We start from the raw sequence: 17,262 nt of genomic DNA on the forward strand, positions 1-17,262 counted from the left end.
AAAATATCAAGGAGATCATTCCAATATGTTGGAAGTAAGAGGCATAACAAACATTCATCTTTGACAGCAAATTGTATTGTATAAAGTCAGTTTCCAAACAACCTCAGTACATTTAAAATTAGAGTCAAATGCTATTTTATAATAGTTAAAAATGGCAATGAACAAAATAAGCTCTAATTAATTTCATTTACCGACAGCAATTTTGTCTTCTCCAGTATTTAGGGTGGTATCCAATACTGTTCATCAACTGATGAAAGGAATCCATTCACAGAACAGGAGAGGGAGGCAACATTTGGAGATTCTCTATTCACCCACGTTGCCTCTAAATCTGCTCTGGAGCCCCCCCCCCCCCCCCCAATCATCCAGAGCAGATTTAAAAGGCTGGAAGGGAGGGAGATTGCTGAAGATTGTCTCGCTTCTCATTCCACTGGCAGATTCCATCCATCAGTAGATTGATTATATTAGATGCCCTCCTTTACTGTTGCTTAAATTTATTGTGCTGCATAGATTTAAAGCTGTTCCATATCTAGTTCTTCCTCCACAGGAAGCTAATTCCAAAGTTTAGCCATTGTTGCCATTTTAAAAGCAGGAAGAGATTACTCGCTGCAAGAAACATTTCTTGCCCCTGAAGTTACCGTATTTCTCAAGTTTTGAGTTGTTCCCATATATTATCACAACAGTCCTTCAATGTGTGTGCAGGAAGCCAGCTAACACTTGCTAATCATTTGCAAAGGAAAAACTTATCTGCTTGTACTACCCTCAAATGCTTCCCTTCTCTTCATATCTTCAAGAACTCCTCATTATTTTTGTTGCTGTCCTACTTTTCCAGAAAGAAGCTCATGTTCGGTTTAGTCTGTGTCTAATCTTCTGAGTTACTGTTTTTCTAGGTTTATCTTTCTTTGATATGAAATCTTGTACAATATCTCGATTTAAATGGATCTTATCAGATTGGGTTGTCTGCTGAGTTTTCAGGTTGCTGACTGCTCTAGCCTTACCTTGTTTTATTTCTGACCATGTGCTCTGCAAATGGCAGGATTGTTTTAGGTTTAGTTTTTAAATATCAGTAAAGGTGATTTCAGTTGTATTTAACCCACACATTTAGAACTCTGCTGACAGAGTTTGAACAAAATGAAAAGTCAGCTGTTTCCCAAAGGTTTCACTTGTGGTTTGTTTAGTATGGTGGATCTTTGCATGCCTTCACTTGTACCACATAACATGTGACCAGAGCCACACATCTGTACACATCATATACCCAACTGCTTTCATTTTTCTACTCTTTGAAGCAGATCTATCCTAGTAGATGTTACATGTATAATGAGGGCACATATGATAGGGCTGCCATATTTCAAAAAGTGAAATCCAGACAAAAAAGTTAAGGTTTTTTTTGTTTTTGCTGAAGTTTCGTTGTTCTCCCCCACCCCCAAATCTAAATAAACAGAGAGGCTTCGAGCTCTTTTTAATGAAATTTGCCGAAATCTCCCATTTCCAACACGGGCTACATATGTTTGGATTTTCCTGGACATTCCAGCAATTTCTGCCCAGGCGCTGTTTAATAGGGCTGAATACTGGCTATGTCTGGGAAATTCCGGATGTGTGGCAACCCTAACATATGAATACCTAGCCCACCATATACTGGAAATTTTCAGTTTCATCAATTTTTCAACTTGCTAAAAGTTTTATAGTCTTTTCCCCTTTAAAATAGTGACAGTTGATACACTATGTTAATTTCCTGTCCTGATCAAAGTGACATCAGTCCTGCATCAGAATCTGGCAAGTGTGGTAGTGTGTGAAGAGATCTTAAGGGGTATTATTAAAGGGACAATTGCTTTTCTGAAAAAGAAAATTGAAGGTGGAAAGATAAACGGAACTGTGTCTCAGCGTAGAATGAACTAGTGTGAAACAACATCAGACAATGTATTATGCTTTCCCTCAAACTGCAAAGGAGCAAAATGAAATCTCTGAGTCATAAAACATACTCATAGTGACTCCTGTTCAAGATTTTTGAACATGGCACCATGTTCAGTAGTACTTCTGGAATTGTTGAGTATCTTCTCTGAAAGCAGGAGTAAACCACAATCTCTAGATGGTCTGTCATCTTTTAGGGTTGCTATCACATCAGTACATTCAAAATTAAAGCTGGGACTCCTGGGTTTTATGATAGAGTATTTATATTTAAACTTAACTAAATTCACTTTCAACTTGCTACTACTATTCTGTACAGACCACTAATGCTTGGAGAACATTTACTGTACTTCTGTCACTTTGCATTTCTCTCAGGAATTTGCTATTGCATTAAGAAAGTTCCTTCACAGAGCACACTCCGCTGTGGTTCTCAAAAAAGGTTTAATTTGTTTTTTGTGTCGTAGAGCACTATTAATCCCGTTGATGCAATATATCAACCTAGTCTATTGGAATCTTCAGTGATCAGCACAATGCCTTCTCAAACTGTCTTACCTTCAGGTATAGTATTTGTAAGCTATTTGTGGAAATGTTTGTTTCTGAAACTTATGAAAATGTAATGTTCAGTATTAATAGTAGATACCATATTTCAGCTCAAATGTGATTTATTTTATATACACTTTCTCCCACTCCCCACCCCCCACATCCCTTTATTTCTTACATACATGCATAAAAATGTTAGGCTGCCCCCACACCAATTCCGGCATGATGAACAGCATGCAGACAGGCTAGCAGTGTGAGTGGCAGGCGACCCAAGGAAGCTGTTTAATGAGGGAGGGGAGGTGCTCCACGAAGCGGTTTGGCTAAGCACCACCCCTTTAAAAGAGGATGGGGCTTGGGGCAAGCGTTGAAGTGTAAAGGGAGGAGGGTTTGGTCAGGTGTGGGGGGAGGGGGAGTTGGCAGGTACGTGGGGTTGTTGAGTGGAGCTGCAAGGACAACCACCCCAGTAGAATGCATATACAGTGGTACCTTGGTTCTCAAACTTAGTCTGGCCCCCAAACGGTTCAAAAACGAAGGCACGGCTTCCGATTGACTGCAGGAGCTTCCTGCACTCAAATCGGAAGCCGTGTCAGATGTTCGGCTTCCTAAAAATGTTCGCAAACCAGAACACTCACTTCCGGGTTTGCGGCCTTCAGGAACCAAGGTACCACTGTATTCGCTGAATGTGGTTGCATAAAGGACGTAGCTTATAAGCTATTTGTGCTGTGTTGTTGCTTTGGAAATGAGCTAACTTTATTCTCTGTGCTGAAGTATATTTGACTCTTTCCTCTTGCACTCAAATTAATTGATTTCTTTTTACAAGCGGTGTTTTTATAATCAGTTAACATAAGTAGTGTGTTTGCATTCCCTATCGTCATTGCCTGTTCTTTGCATTAAAGATACTCGGCTAAACTAGGAATGTGGTAGAGCAGTGAGCTTTCATCTTCCCACATGGAGAGTAGAACAGCAGGATACATTCTGTGCCTAGGATGATACCATGAATATGTCAGGATTTTTGCTTACACCATTTCACTTGTCACTTTGTAATAACTTTTAGAACCAACCCAGCTTTGCAAATCAGAGCAGCGACCTTCATCCTTGGCAGTTGGACCAGTTGTAGCATTAATTGGAAGTCACCAGACTCCAACACCAAATAGTACAGGTATAGCACAAATGCTTATCTTGTTTCAAAATACACTCGCACAGTTTGGTGGGAGTGGGGTGCCTGTGGACCTCCAGATGTTGCTGGAGTACAACTCCCATCCTTTCTGACCATTGGCCGTTTTCTCTGGAACAGATGGGTGTTGTAGTACCACAACATCAGGATTTGAATGGTACCCCTTTTCATGATGCACATGCTTTATTGGTGATTTCATAGGCTCCCACTATTTCCAAGTGGATGGAATAACCCCCTGGTGATGTTCTAGACCAAAGTGGCTAACCTGGTGCCCTCCAGACATTGCTGGACTCGAACTCCTATCCGCCCCAACCTGCACCAATCAGGAATGCTGGTTGGTTGAGCTGGTTGGGAGAGACATGCCTTACATCCAATCACCTCTGTTACAGGTCTCTTCCTTTGATTGTTGTCATTACTTTTTAAAAGATACTGTGTTTAGATCTATTTATAAATCATTATTGATCTTGAACTTCATGAGCTAATAAAAGTTCAGCCACTTATGTTTTGTTTGAAAACAACAAACTGTTTTTTTTTACATTTATACGCATAATCGTTACAGGAAGTGGCCAGTCAGCACCTAGCAGCAGTTTAACTTCTCCGAGCCATGCCAATATTTCTCCAAATACAGTTCCAGATTTCTCTTACTCCAGCAGTGAAGATGAATTTTATGATGCTGATGAATTCTATCAAAGCAGCTCATCCCCAAAGAGATGTTTGGAGTAAGTAATGGGAAGCCTACGAACACTATTTTCCCTTGAGAACTGTCAAAGTCGGTACATATACTGACCACATTCCATGCATGTAGCAGAAATCATTAGGACAGTGGGCAGTGCTCAGTGATGTCCTTCTGCTTGCACAACAGCACTTAACGGTTTCTTACCTCAGCTCCCTCTGACCCCTCAAAATCTGTTGCACAGGATCCCCAGACCCTCCAGAGCAGATTTTAGAGGGTGCAGGGGAGCGAGAAAGGAAAGATAAGCTTCATTGTACAAGTGGGCAACAGATCAAACTGTGTTGGATCTAACCCAGGATTTTTACTCCACTTTCTCACTTTCTTAAAAATACAAATTAAGAACAATTCCCCTTTTAAAAATTCATACTGTGAATGAAGCAACTATAATGTGCCAACATTATGCCCTGCGTGGATATGAAAATTGCACAAATTTTTATAGAAGCTAATGGAAATTGACGTTTTATTCATGAGCTGCTGTGTGGTGCACAGAGGTGTTCCTCAGTTCATAGACTTCAGCCATCAACTAAGTAGTGAGTTGCCTATAGCCATCTAGCCTTTAAACTCTGCTAAATCTGACCCACCATATACAGGCCTAATTTGGCCTGGCGGGTGTCCTAATTTGCTCAACAGAGACAGTTCCTCCCACCCCTGATGTCAAATGCAATGGCAGGCAAAAACAAAGCTGCAAAGGAACCAGATGAGAGTCTTAAGAGTTCTCCTGGCAGGCAGAGTTTTGATTTGGTGCCCTTTAAATTTGGTGACAAATACAGGCTTCACTGGGATTGGTTCCACTTGGGAACTCCTGAGGGTGGTCCCTGCCAAAAGTAGGGATTACAATCAGCACTAAGTACAACTCCCACTGCAGGTATTTTCCTTGTAAGGAAAGAATCAGTGCACTTTGAGTGTGCTCCAGTTTTTTCCCTTTGTAGTTGGGCCACTATGATGTCAGGCAGTTGACCTGCCTGTCAAAGTGACCAACAACATAGAGTAATGGCAGGTAAATTCTGATAATATATGTATAGAAGTTTTATTTATAAGTTAAGGAAGTGAAAGGCTGCTGAACACAACAGAGGTTTCCTTTTCTACCGACTACAGCCCCCTGTGTGCCTTGAAAATCCTCTCTTGTGGGTCAGCAGACTCTTGGAGGCTTAACCTCTGGCTACAATCCTTAAATCTTTTAAAATGCTAAATGATAGTGAACTATTGGTCTTCCTTTCGTCTCTTTTCCATACCTTAAAGCTGCTCTTTATCTGCCCTGGAATTTACTGTTTCTCAGCCATTCCCCAAGTGTGGGAGTTCTTCACATCCTTATCGTGTTTGTAATGGTCTAAAATGCATTGTATCTTTCTGTAGCTCTTCAGGGCCCGGGGCCATCCTAACTCGTAGCAGCACAGGAAGTAGTATGAAGCGCCCAGACACAACAGAGTCCCTCAACTCTTCCATGTCTAATGGGACAAATGATGCTGGTAAGAGAAGTCCGCAAACCGTCCAGGGCCCCAACAGCACTTTGCTGCAAATTGCAGGGTGTATAGATACTACAAAAGACTCCTTTTTCTTCTTTATGCTAAGTAGTGAGGATAAATTAATCTTTATCTGCATGCTTGCTTTCAATATCTCTGCTATTGTTAAGGCGAAAAAACAATGTTTGCCTATCTTGGCGTATTTGATAAGGTGTGGGGGACTTTCCCCCACTTGGGCTGACTGTGGGTGGGCCCAGAGCTCTTGTTTTCTCTCCCACTTTCTGCCGCCTTCTTCTTCTTTTCTCTCACACACATGAAATTAAGGCAAACAGGTTCCCCACCCCTTAATTAGATTTTAATTATTTGAATGTTTTCTACTTCTTCAGTAAAGCATGTGTTGAATGCAGTTTATTATTACAGATATGTTTGATCCCCACGACGATAGAGATGACGATAACGAAGGAGAGTCTGTGGAAGAACACAAGAGCGTTATCATGCATCTTTTGTCACAAGTTAGGTTAGGAATGGACTTAACCAAGGTAAGAGTCAAAAGGAGGTTCATGGAGTTTGAGCAGTTAGTGCCTTTAATTGCTTTGAGTGCAAGAGTATTCCGTCATCAAATAAATCAATTTTGCATCTCCTCTATCCCAAATCCTAACTATGATTGTTGAATCTGCATGTGTTAAACCTCCACAAACTTGTTTGTAAGTAATCTCTTCAATGGCATGATAGTTACATGCTCAAATTCAACACAGGGTGGCATCTAGTTGCTGCACTCTTAACAATGATATTTGTCCAAGATGCACTGTTCACACTGCAGCCCAAAGCTCTCCCTCTCCTAAGGGCTCCTGACCGGGGGGGGGGGGGTTGTCATAGAACAGACCTAGTTGCTTCAGCATTTAATGTTAGGCCTGTTTCAGTCTCATTGAAATTAATTTGACTGGAGCATTGAACTTGATTTCATGGAGACTTAATCTTACGGTTTTTTTATTGATCTCATCCACATGTGATAGATAGTAAGTCATAGTCTTAAAAAAAACTCACAAGTAATAAGTAAATAATTTGAATACGAAATTCAAAAATTACAAGGAGCAAGCCTTGGTTTCTGCTCATGATTAGTGCTGTTTTTTTAGTAATGCTAAGCCAGTTACCTGGCTGGCTTACCATTACATACTGAAGAGCAAATCAGGCCCAATTGAGCAGCATGTTCATTATTTATTGCCTTTAAACTGAGATGAGTAGTGATTTCTCACATCTCCAAACAGGTGAAATGAATAGAGTTTCCAATGTTGTTTCTGTTTTGGATTATCCCCCATGCTCAACATTCTGGGCCATTCTTTTAATAAACAATATTGGGCACATAATAGGTTCCTTCTTTTGCAATAGGCTGATCACAAACCAGAAGTATATTATGTCCCTCCTTTTAAAGTTTCTTGGATGTATTGTGTAAAATAATAATAATAATAATAATCCTGTACTGGAAAGCTTAGTGGAAAGGACCATCTGCTTTTTAACTAAGTGTGGTACCAGCAGTAAGTGCTGACCCTTACAAATGTCAAATTATGCTTGAGCAGTTTCGATCAGTGTTAAGACTTAGTGTTTTTTAGATAATCAAATGCTTAAGAGTCTTGTGTGTTTCTTCCCTCAGGTGGTTCTTCCAACTTTTATTTTGGAAAGAAGATCACTTTTAGAAATGTATGCAGACTTCTTTGCACATCCAGACTTATTTGTAAGGTATTCTCAATTTTGTTTTCATACAGCTTATATACCTGCAGTAGTGCAAGCTTTATATTCATTTGCACAGAATCCAAGCATATAGGTGCAGAGCTCCACTTCAGTGGATGCATTTTTGTCTAAGGACCATGATCTAATTGATTTGCCGTCTACTTGTTAGGCAGATCCAGCTGCCTCTAGCAATACAGTGGTACCTCGGGTTAAGTGCTTAATTCGTTCTGGAGGTCCGTTCTTAACCTGAAACTGTTCTTAACCTGAAGCACCACTTTAGCTAATGGGGCGTCCCGCTGCCACTGTGCTGCCGGAGCACAATGTCTGTTCTCATCCTGAAGCAAAGTTCTTACCCGAGGTACTATTTCTGGGTTAGTGGAGTCTGTAACCTGAAGCGTATGTAACCTGAAGCATATGTAACCCGAGGTACCACTGTATAGGGACTGAAACTGGGCAGCTAGTTTTACATTGCTGATAAAGCATTTTATCTTTCAGGTAGGAATGGTAAGGTCTTTTATGTGTAGCTAAACCATCAGTTAGATTTTTTTCTCTCAGCTCAGTTTTAAACATCTTGAATAACTTTTTTGTGGTTTCAATTTTTTTTTAAAAAAATCTTTTGTTATCCTATTATGTCTTCTCTAGTATTAGTGACCAAAAGGATCCAAAGGACCGAATGGTTCAGGTGGTAAAGTGGTACCTCTCAGCTTTCCATGCAGGAAGAAAAGGGTCTGTTGCTAAAAAGCCTTACAATCCCATCCTGGGAGAAATATTCCGGTGTCACTGGGTGCTGCCAAGCGTGGAACAAGAAGAAACTACGGTTAGTAAAAATTACTTAACAGCTTGTTTACAAAATGCAACTTTTTTAAATCTCAGCCATTTCGTAAGAGCTTTAACTCTCATTTCCATTTTGTTGAGAGGAAGGGACAGTTCACCATTTTTAAGTTCAAGGTGCCTTGAATAACCCAGAGCTTGAGAAATTTATTTTTTCTTATTCAGCGTCAGACTTCATACTGTCTCATACCGTTCCATCTGTCTTTTGATCACTTTCTCAGGATATCTTTCTAAGTAATTTATCTAGCATTTAGTTCAGTTATATTCCACGTTTCCTCCAGGCAGCTCTAGACTACATGCATGTTTTTCCCCCTCCCATGTTATCCTCACAACCCTGTGAGATAGAATAAATAGTGACTGGCCCGTGGTTACCCACTGAGCTTCATGGTTGAGTGAATATTTGAATCTAGGTCTCCCAGAGTTAGTTACATCATACTTTATTGACCTATGCAGTTTAGGACCCTCGTATCTATGGGACCGCCACTCCTGGTATGCCCCATGGAGGACCTTAAGGTCCACAAATAACAACACTTTGGACGTCCCAAGCCGCAAAGTGGTTAGATTGGTCTGAACTAAGGCCAGGACCTTTTCAGTACTGGCCCCGACTTGGTGGAAAACTCTGTCATAAGAGACTAGGGCCCTGCGGGACTTGACAACTTTCTGCAGGGTCTGCAAGACAGAGCTGTTCCGCCTGGCCTTTGGTTTGGACTCAGTCTGACCCTTACATTTCCCTCCCCTTATGGTTTTGATTTATGGGCTACTATTAAAATGAGGCTGCATTTTAAATTGTATTTTAACCCGTATTTTAATAAACTGGTTCCCCCCCCATTATGTTTTATTGTAATTTTATTGGTGATAGCCGCCCTGAGTCTGGCTCTGGCCAGGGAGGGCAGGGTATAAATAAAAATATATTATTATTATTATTATTATTATTATTATTATTATTATGGCTTTGGTGATAATGTGAGCTAGCTCTTACAATGGGTTTATTTTTCTTCCCTTCCATTTAGGACCATTTATTTGACTTGATCACCATCCTTGTCTAATACATGGGGGGCTTGTAGATAGCATTGAGGGCCTTTCCAGACTAGTTAGCTTCACATTGTTCATTTTGGGGGAGAGCACATTTTCTAAATGATACTTTATATGTGGGCAAATGCAATGACTTTTCCTAGTTGGTGCATCCAATCGGAGAGTAAATTTTGTGGAACAAAGTTTGTCCACCATTTGATGATGCCTTCTAATCCTATGCAGACATTTCCCACACCACGCTTGGTATTTGACCTGGAATGCTCAGGCCTGTCTCCCTTGTCATACGCATAGATGCTGATTACATAGACCATACCCATGTGATGTCTACACATCATGCTGTAGTGCGCTTCCTCTACTGTGCAAGTCATACTGTGTGCCCAGATTTATTTCATAGTCTCTTCCTAGGCATACAAATCATGCACATCCTAGGTAATAGCATACATTGTGCCCTTGTGTATTTTACCCTTTATTCTGTGCATCCTTGGAAGATTTAGGTAGGGAACACATCTGAATACCTCGGTATATGTGTTAAAAAGACTGTGTATCATGTAACATTGGAATATGTCTTTCTAGGAAACTCTGGCAGATGGACCACTTCCATGGGTTACTCAGAACAGTGTAACGTTTGTAGCGGAACAAGTTTCTCACCATCCTCCAAGTAAGTGAAGAAGCCTATTGCAGATTTTTAAAACCTCTGTTTAAATGCTGGTGTTTAGTCAGTGTTGGGCTTTGCTGCTGATTTTTTACTTGGGAAGTAAATAATAAATATCCATTTGCTCTTTGCAGGTGTTTTATCCTGAATTTATTGCTTTATAGTTTACCATTTTTTCCTGTCCTTAAGTTTCAGCATTTTATGCAGAATGCTCTAGCAAGAAAATACAGTTCAATGCCCACATCTGGACTAAGTCAAAGTTCCTGGGAATGTCTATTGGCGTTCATAATATAGGCCAAGGTATGTCTACTGTCACAGAAATGTGTATCTACTTCCTGATTCTCTAAATAAATGTATTTATGAGAAAGTATTTGATGAATTATTTTTTCATGCTGGATAAATTTCTCATTGAAGGCTGGTGGCAATCACAGCAGTAGTCACAAACCAATACAGAATCCTTTGGGTCTTGCTTTTCATTATAAAAAAGGTCCCACTGTGCACTGAATGCCTGCAGCAATGTTTGCAAAGGCTCCAGCCCATCCTGATGCCATGTATTTTTGGCTTTAAGTCCACAAGGCATCAACTGACCCAAGAGAACTGAAGTCACAATATGACTGGCATTGACTATGGGGCACATAATTCAGCATGTGTATTATCTGTAGAAGATCCCCATTTCCAGTTTTAAGGGGGAAGGGAACCACTTGGGCCACAGGGATCAGAAAATCGTCTGCCCAGACCGCATAGAGTGCAGCTGCTGCAATTGATAATACTGAATGTATGGCTGTTTCTTTCTTGCACTGTCTTGCATGTTTGTTGTTAAAACATGGCAGCAGAGCAAAAAGTAATGGGGCAAACAGGAAATAGATTTATTGGACCTTCGGGGGGAATTCACAGAACAATGATTAAAGATTCAGATATGCTTGCTGCCGTTTCTTTTCATTATGCTATCATACATTAAGGACTACAAAGGTGGTGGGAGAGGAACTGTGAAATGCCCAAAACATTTCAAGGGGCAGGAGCATAGGTTCTCTTTTCTGATTCCGTTGGCTTAGTTCTTCAACGGAAAATAACTTGCAACCAAGATTTTCATGGCAGCATTTTTATTCTTCTGTGGTCCTTTGTCATCTTATTTCATATGAAAATATTGTCTTATTCTCATAATGCCCTATTCTCTTGCAGGGTGTGTATCATGCCTAGATTATGACGAGCACTATATTCTAACATTCCCCAATGGTTACGGGAGGTAAGTGACCACACTTTTCGGCAATTTATTTTATGATAGCAAGTGTTTCTTTTCCTAACTCTTTAAGGGCATTTTCTGTTACCTTGACAGATCTATTCTCACAGTGCCATGGATAGAGCTGGGAGGAGAATGCAACATTAGCTGCTCCAAAACAGGCTATAATGCTACCATAATCTTCCACACGAAACCTTTCTATGGTGGGAAAAAGCACAGAGTTACAGCAGAAATCTTGTAAGTATATTCAGGGGTTTTAAGCAACAAACTTATTTCATACTTGTGGTAGTCAGAGAATAAGACACAAGACAGGAAGTAGAGCTACTGGCAACTTAAGCCAGTGCTTTGGACAGGTACTCATCTTGTTTTATAATTATGAATACTATTAGCAGTGATGGATCCTGTTTTTTATCTTTTCTTTTAGTTCTCCTAATGACAAGAAATCTTTCTGTTCAGTTGAAGGAGAATGGAATGGTGTCATGTATGCCAAACATGCAACTGGGGTAAATAATCCCTTTTTCTGTTTTGTTTTAATCAATAGGCTAGACTAGAGGAACATGTTGTGGCACTCAGAGAAAATACTGATTATCCAAAGCATGTCATCTGAATTCCTTTTCCTGTTGCTAGTTAATTGGCTTCAGCCCAAAAGCCTTTTAATGGATTTAACATCCCAGGGGGCCACCGAGCGAATTGTGCTTCTTGCTGGTTGAGGCTCAGCATATTTGGGGGCTGATATTGATGCTAGACCATGGCAACTGATGGCATCTCTGCTGTGAAATTTAATTGTGCCAGAGAAATTTTGCAAAACTTAATGATAAATAAAACCTAGATGGTGAACAAATTGAAGCTGAAAAATATAAACAATAATAGTGCTATTCTTTCTTTAGGAGAATGTAGTCTTTATAGATACCAAGAAAATGCCTATCATTAAGAAGAAAGTAAGAAAACTAGAAGATCAAGAAGAATACGAATCCCGCTGGTAAGCATAACTCTTCTTCCTCCCTTGCCTACTAAAACCCAGACCATCAGGTAAATAGAGGTTAGTGCCCTGTATCCTGAATTCTTGCCAGCACAATTTCCCTCACATGACACTCCTACTAGAATTAGCAGGGAGGGGAAGGTGGTATGTTTGCAGACTCCTCCTTCCACCTAGGTCCCCTGAAAACAGAGGAGTGGGGCAGGGGGCTGGTTACCGAGGAATCACCAAAATGCTTCTCCCTTCCTCCTGCAATAGCCTTTGCTGGATCTGTCTTTTCTGTAAATGGGATCCCTTATATTTGCAGAAGAGACTCTGGGTCTCATAAATCTAATTTGCTTGAAATTAAATATCAGTTACTTCACCTCTATATTTTGATAGAACAAGTGCATTGTTTAGCTGTATTATGTGAAAAAAATTACTTTCACATACTAGCAAATAAATCATTATTTATTTATTGCATATAACGTGGATTATGAGCAGTAACATGGGATGAATGTCAGTCATCAAGGTTTTGAAACAAAATTGACCATCTGCCTATTTATCTTCCTTCATGGATGATTTCCCCCTCATCTTAGTTTAAATTCTCCTGAACCCGCGATAAGAAATAAGTTTTGTATCATGTTTTTATTTTTTTTAGCTTATGGAAAGATGTAACTTACAACTTAAAGATCAGAGACATTGATTCAGCTACTGAAGCAAAGCATAGACTTGAAGAAAGACAAAGAGCCGAAGCCAGAGCCAGAAAGGAGAAAGAGATTCCATGGGAGACACGGGTACGTTTTAGTCAATAATCAGTACCTTTGTAAATCTTCGTGTTCCTCCTGTGACACTATTAATTGAGTACTCTTCTCTTCCAGCTATTCCATGAAGATGGCGAATGCTGGGTTTATGATGAACCACTACTCAAGCGGCTTGCTGCCAGTAAATATTAAGTGGACCACCTGTATGAAGTTGAAGCCTTGGCTTAGTGGCGATAGTTGTAACTTTCAAGTACTCTTCTTTTGGAGAGCCTGTCTCCTCCAGTTACAGTTCCTATCTCAGGGATACTGGATTCACTGATGCAGCGAACAATTAAAACAGGAAGAGCCTTGACTGTGTAGCAGTAATTTATATTGGCCTTTCCTGTCTGACCTCCCATGCTTCTAGAAGAATTAACCTGGGCTTGATCCCCATCATATATGTTTTAACCACTGCTGTAAAAGGTGCAATGGGGCATTTGATTCCAGTTACATATGATTCTGGCATCCTACAAATACATGACTTTATTTCATTAGAGCCAGTTAATTTGTGTAAATATGAGGATTCATTCTGCCAGTTTAGAAAATGCAAGATTCTAATGTACCAACTGGTATGTTTTGGGTTTTTTTAAGAAATCATTTTTTTGGCATTTCATTGTTTCCCCAAAATAACTTTGGTATTTTTAGAAACTAAAATGTAATTTTAGATTACCATTTGGTTCCTGCTGGTGCATCTATAATGCTTCATAAAATAGATTTTCAATTGTATGCATTGTTTTATTCCAGAGTAAACCTTTTCACAGCAAGAATGCTTTGAAAGAGCATTATATTCAAGTTAAACAATGCTAAGAATGTGTTTTGCTGTTAAACAGGGATATACTCATATGCACTTGAAAACCCAGGGCAATTTTTGAGATACAAGCAAACAAATGCAACCTCTTATATATACGGTTGTCATCTGAAATACGATTACAAACACAATCTAAGTAACCAGGTTCTTCTGTTCAGCAGTGCTAGTAGTTCAGAAGATGGTTGGTCACAATTTGACCCAAGCACTTGTGTTGAAACCAATTTTACTGCATTCCTGTTTCTGGTAATTGCGCTGAACACAGTCGGCTGGCTTTTACTGGCCTCTCTTTTTCCTTTCGTCTTCTAGATGTAACTAGACTTGGCCAGAAACATTATATAGGCAATAATAGGCAAAACATAAATGCTCTGGTAGGGTGACCAACCTATCTAAGACCAGTTATGATTAAATAGCAAAAAAACAAACAAACTAAAAACCCTACTGCTTTAATATGTGCTGTATCCAGAATCAAGGTAATCTGAGTGACTTGTGCTTTTACTCTGGTGCTGCAGCTGCCTAATACCCACTGTAGAATCACTATTGAAAACTCTTGTAGTACTGGGACAAATGTATATAGTCAGCTGTTTCCCTTATGAGACAGTCTGTGAGTGCAACAGGCTGAGTTAGCTAGGTGAGCTGATTTGGATAGGAAAGCTGGGTGAAGCAAGCTGATTAAAGAGTTGTCATGGGTTGCTCTTAAATTCTGTGCAAAATCACTGCCTCATTTTATAGTCTTTGTATAATGGGGCTATATAGCATATGCAAGCTTGTGTTTTGGGTTTAGCAGATTCTCTGAGGTGGGCTGGAGCCAGACAACCCCTACTCTGCACTGAAAATAGGTGGTAGTGTTATTTGAGGCATTACTTCCTTCTGTCCAGTTGCTTACTGTTGTCTACTGAAGAATGGGGACTGACTAGGTAAGAAGGTGTACATTACTTTGCCTCTTCACCCCAGCTGAATGCACTGGTGTTGCTTGGGCATATAGAAGCTGCAAATAGGCTAGCCTGCCCTAGGCACCCTATCCCACCCATTCTCTCAGTACAGAATGGGCTGTCTTGAGTTCTCCTTTCCCTCAAAAACTCAGTAGAACTGTCTGGCTTGTTTTGGTCTTTGTAAAGCTTTATATAACAAACTGTTACCCACAGGAGAATGCACATTTGAATGTGTCCCCTTGCAGGTAATCAATTCAGAAAATGATCTATGGGGCCTGAGCTGTATATATAGTTGTTTATATAGGGAGGGTCTTGTGAGCTGAAGTAGGCTGTCTTCCAAACTTGTAATCAAATTAACAGCATTGCATTTCCTTCAACAAGGGCTACACTTTCTAAAATTAAAGTTAATGCAAAGTTAAGGGGTTCTGTAGTCCATCTAACAGCCTGTACATAAAAAACCAGAACTTGAGATCTCATTAGTTTATTGCACATGATATCCGAGCACTCATCCTGAATTCTCATGCAAATGGTTCTTACTTCCTTTTTTTAAGGCCAAGGCTGTTGTTACAGACAGGCAGATTTATTAAGTAATCAACTACTCTCCAGAGAATCCTGTTAAATCACTTCTGTTCCCCAAACAAAATTCAAAATGTCTTGGGGACTTGATACCCGATACTTCAACTTGACCCCATTTTATCTAAGTAAATAGCACTCCAAACAAAAATACCTAATACATTAGATTGCTGGTGGGTCCAGCCCTTTATTTTGAAGTAAGATTTTAATCTTCCTATATTTTACCCACTTCACCAAGAACACACTTGCTTATGCCTTCTCTCTTCAAGGACATGCATGTAGCAGATTACTTAAGACAGTGGAAGGTATTATGCTACGTATTTTCCAGAAAGCATGATAGGTTGGATTCATTGTAGTAAAGCAGACTCCCCAAGCTGCTCAGTAGTGAAGTTGTACTACACATTATAGCACTCTGAGATGAGTTATTTTAATATCTTATGGTATGGGAGAACATTGAGTGCTGATGTATACACTTTGATGTCCTTGATACAAGTGATATCGGTCAAAGACGAAGAGTCCAAAAACATTAGCTGAGGTATTTCATTGCATGAGGGACTGTGAACATTAGTGAGAGATGAAGCTTCTGTATCACCTTCATGTATTCCAAATCCAACCACCTGCAATTTCAAAATAGCAAAGTTACCAGCTGATAAATTTCACAGCAAACAAAATGCAGCCTTACCTCCATAACTATGATTCACTTTCCTAAATTCACCCTAAAGCAGGCATGGGTATCTGCATGATCTATGACTCCTTTGGTAACAGCTAATATTCTACTCTGCTACAAGTGCTCTTTACTCAGCTGCTCTGCATATATACAATTCTACATCCAAGTTACTACAGAATCAGGATTGTAACGCTAAACCTTTGAGTGAACCTTTTGGTTGCTTCTACTGTTTACTGGAAGCTCAAAAGCCTTGTACCTACTTGCCCACCCCCAGCACCCCCACCAAAAAACACAATCCATAAGTAAACAAGTATTGTGGGTGTAGATTGAATGCTTCTTTCTAGCCTTGCAGAAAAAGAGCTTCAACTACCTCTGCCCTGATAATTGCAGAAACGACAAATACGTGCTCAGCCTCTAAGCCAGGGACTTCCAACACAGATTAGTCTCGGCTGACCCCTGACAAATACATTTTTAAAAGCATAAATACTCACATGTACACTAAGCACTTTCCTTTCTTTGCCTCTGTGTGCTTGAAACCAGTCAACTAGTTCAGACTGTGAAAGAGATTTTAGGGCTTCAATCTGAAAAAGATGGAATAGTTTAAAATGATAACACCCTACTTGAACATGCAACTACTGTAAATTAGCCCAAAGCACCGGCCATTTTCTTTTATCCATGAACTCTGTGCTGAACACATCATTCTTCTCACTAACAGATAGTGAGGAATGTTTTAAGTATTATTTTTGCCAATTTACCCTCCCCCTGCAGCCTCCAAATGTACCCTCAAAATCAGTTCTAGAACATCAGAGGTGCAGGGAGAACAGTAAATTGGCAAAAATTCTTCCCCTTCCATCGAAGGGGGAAATCCTATACCTTGAGCTCCTTGCAAAAAGGTGGGCTTTGAATTAAATAAATTAGCAGAAACATTCTGCTAGCTCATAGACCTTTGCAGTTGTTCAAGTTCAATGCTGGGATACAATCTTGTAAATATTTAAAGGGGATGCCTTCTGAGTTGCTCTTCTCAGGACTGCTAACATTAGCTAAAAGAGTAGAAAAAGACAATAAATTGTGTGCACATGCTCCCCGCATCAGTAGGAAAAAAGGGGTCTACATTAGCAACCACCATACTCTTCACAAAGAGAAACTCTGTTGCTCTCCCCCAGATGGGCGGAGTATAAATTATTATTATTATAACAGAACAGATGGAGGGTAGGTTGTCCAGTCCTATATACCTTGTTAAA

The 17,262-nt window shown here is 39.9% G+C and overlaps 2 protein-coding genes across 11 annotated transcripts in view; one reads left to right on the top strand and one right to left on the bottom strand.

Annotated features, from left to right (window-relative positions):
• Nucleotides 1-13,770, top strand: part of OSBPL9 (oxysterol binding protein like 9) — a 66,842-nt gene extending 53,072 nt beyond the window's left edge. For all 10 annotated transcript variants that reach the window (XM_083742382.1, XM_083742385.1, XM_083742384.1 and 7 more), the window contains 15 exons: nucleotides 2,367-2,460; nucleotides 3,497-3,601; nucleotides 4,176-4,335; nucleotides 5,703-5,815; nucleotides 6,230-6,348; nucleotides 7,458-7,543; nucleotides 8,177-8,351; nucleotides 9,971-10,055; nucleotides 10,239-10,349; nucleotides 11,229-11,292; nucleotides 11,383-11,523; nucleotides 11,711-11,789; nucleotides 12,174-12,265; nucleotides 12,903-13,038; nucleotides 13,123-13,770. In XM_083742382.1, coding sequence (XP_083598508.1) covers nucleotides 2,367-2,460; nucleotides 3,497-3,601; nucleotides 4,176-4,335; nucleotides 5,703-5,815; nucleotides 6,230-6,348; nucleotides 7,458-7,543; nucleotides 8,177-8,351; nucleotides 9,971-10,055; nucleotides 10,239-10,349; nucleotides 11,229-11,292; nucleotides 11,383-11,523; nucleotides 11,711-11,789; nucleotides 12,174-12,265; nucleotides 12,903-13,038; nucleotides 13,123-13,197 — 1,635 coding nt within the window. In that variant the 3' untranslated portion in view covers nucleotides 13,198-13,770. The remainder of the gene's footprint in view (nucleotides 1-2,366; nucleotides 2,461-3,496; nucleotides 3,602-4,175; nucleotides 4,336-5,702; nucleotides 5,816-6,229; nucleotides 6,349-7,457; nucleotides 7,544-8,176; nucleotides 8,352-9,970; nucleotides 10,056-10,238; nucleotides 10,350-11,228; nucleotides 11,293-11,382; nucleotides 11,524-11,710; nucleotides 11,790-12,173; nucleotides 12,266-12,902; nucleotides 13,039-13,122) is intronic.
• A 1,476-nt stretch (nucleotides 13,771-15,246) lies between these two features.
• Nucleotides 15,247-17,262, bottom strand: part of NRDC (nardilysin convertase) — a 28,705-nt gene continuing 26,689 nt past the window's right edge. Inside the window, exons 30-31 of the mRNA XM_083742331.1 lie at nucleotides 16,513-16,602; nucleotides 15,247-15,971 (exon numbers count right to left, since the gene is read on the bottom strand). Of these exons, the coding sequence (XP_083598457.1) occupies nucleotides 15,777-15,971; nucleotides 16,513-16,602 (285 nt within the window). The 3' untranslated portion in view covers nucleotides 15,247-15,776. The remainder of the gene's footprint in view (nucleotides 15,972-16,512; nucleotides 16,603-17,262) is intronic.

Source organism: Podarcis gaigeae (genome assembly GCF_964106915.1).
Source record: "Podarcis gaigeae genome assembly, chromosome: 6".
Taxonomy (NCBI): Eukaryota; Metazoa; Chordata; class Lepidosauria; order Squamata; family Lacertidae; genus Podarcis; species Podarcis gaigeae.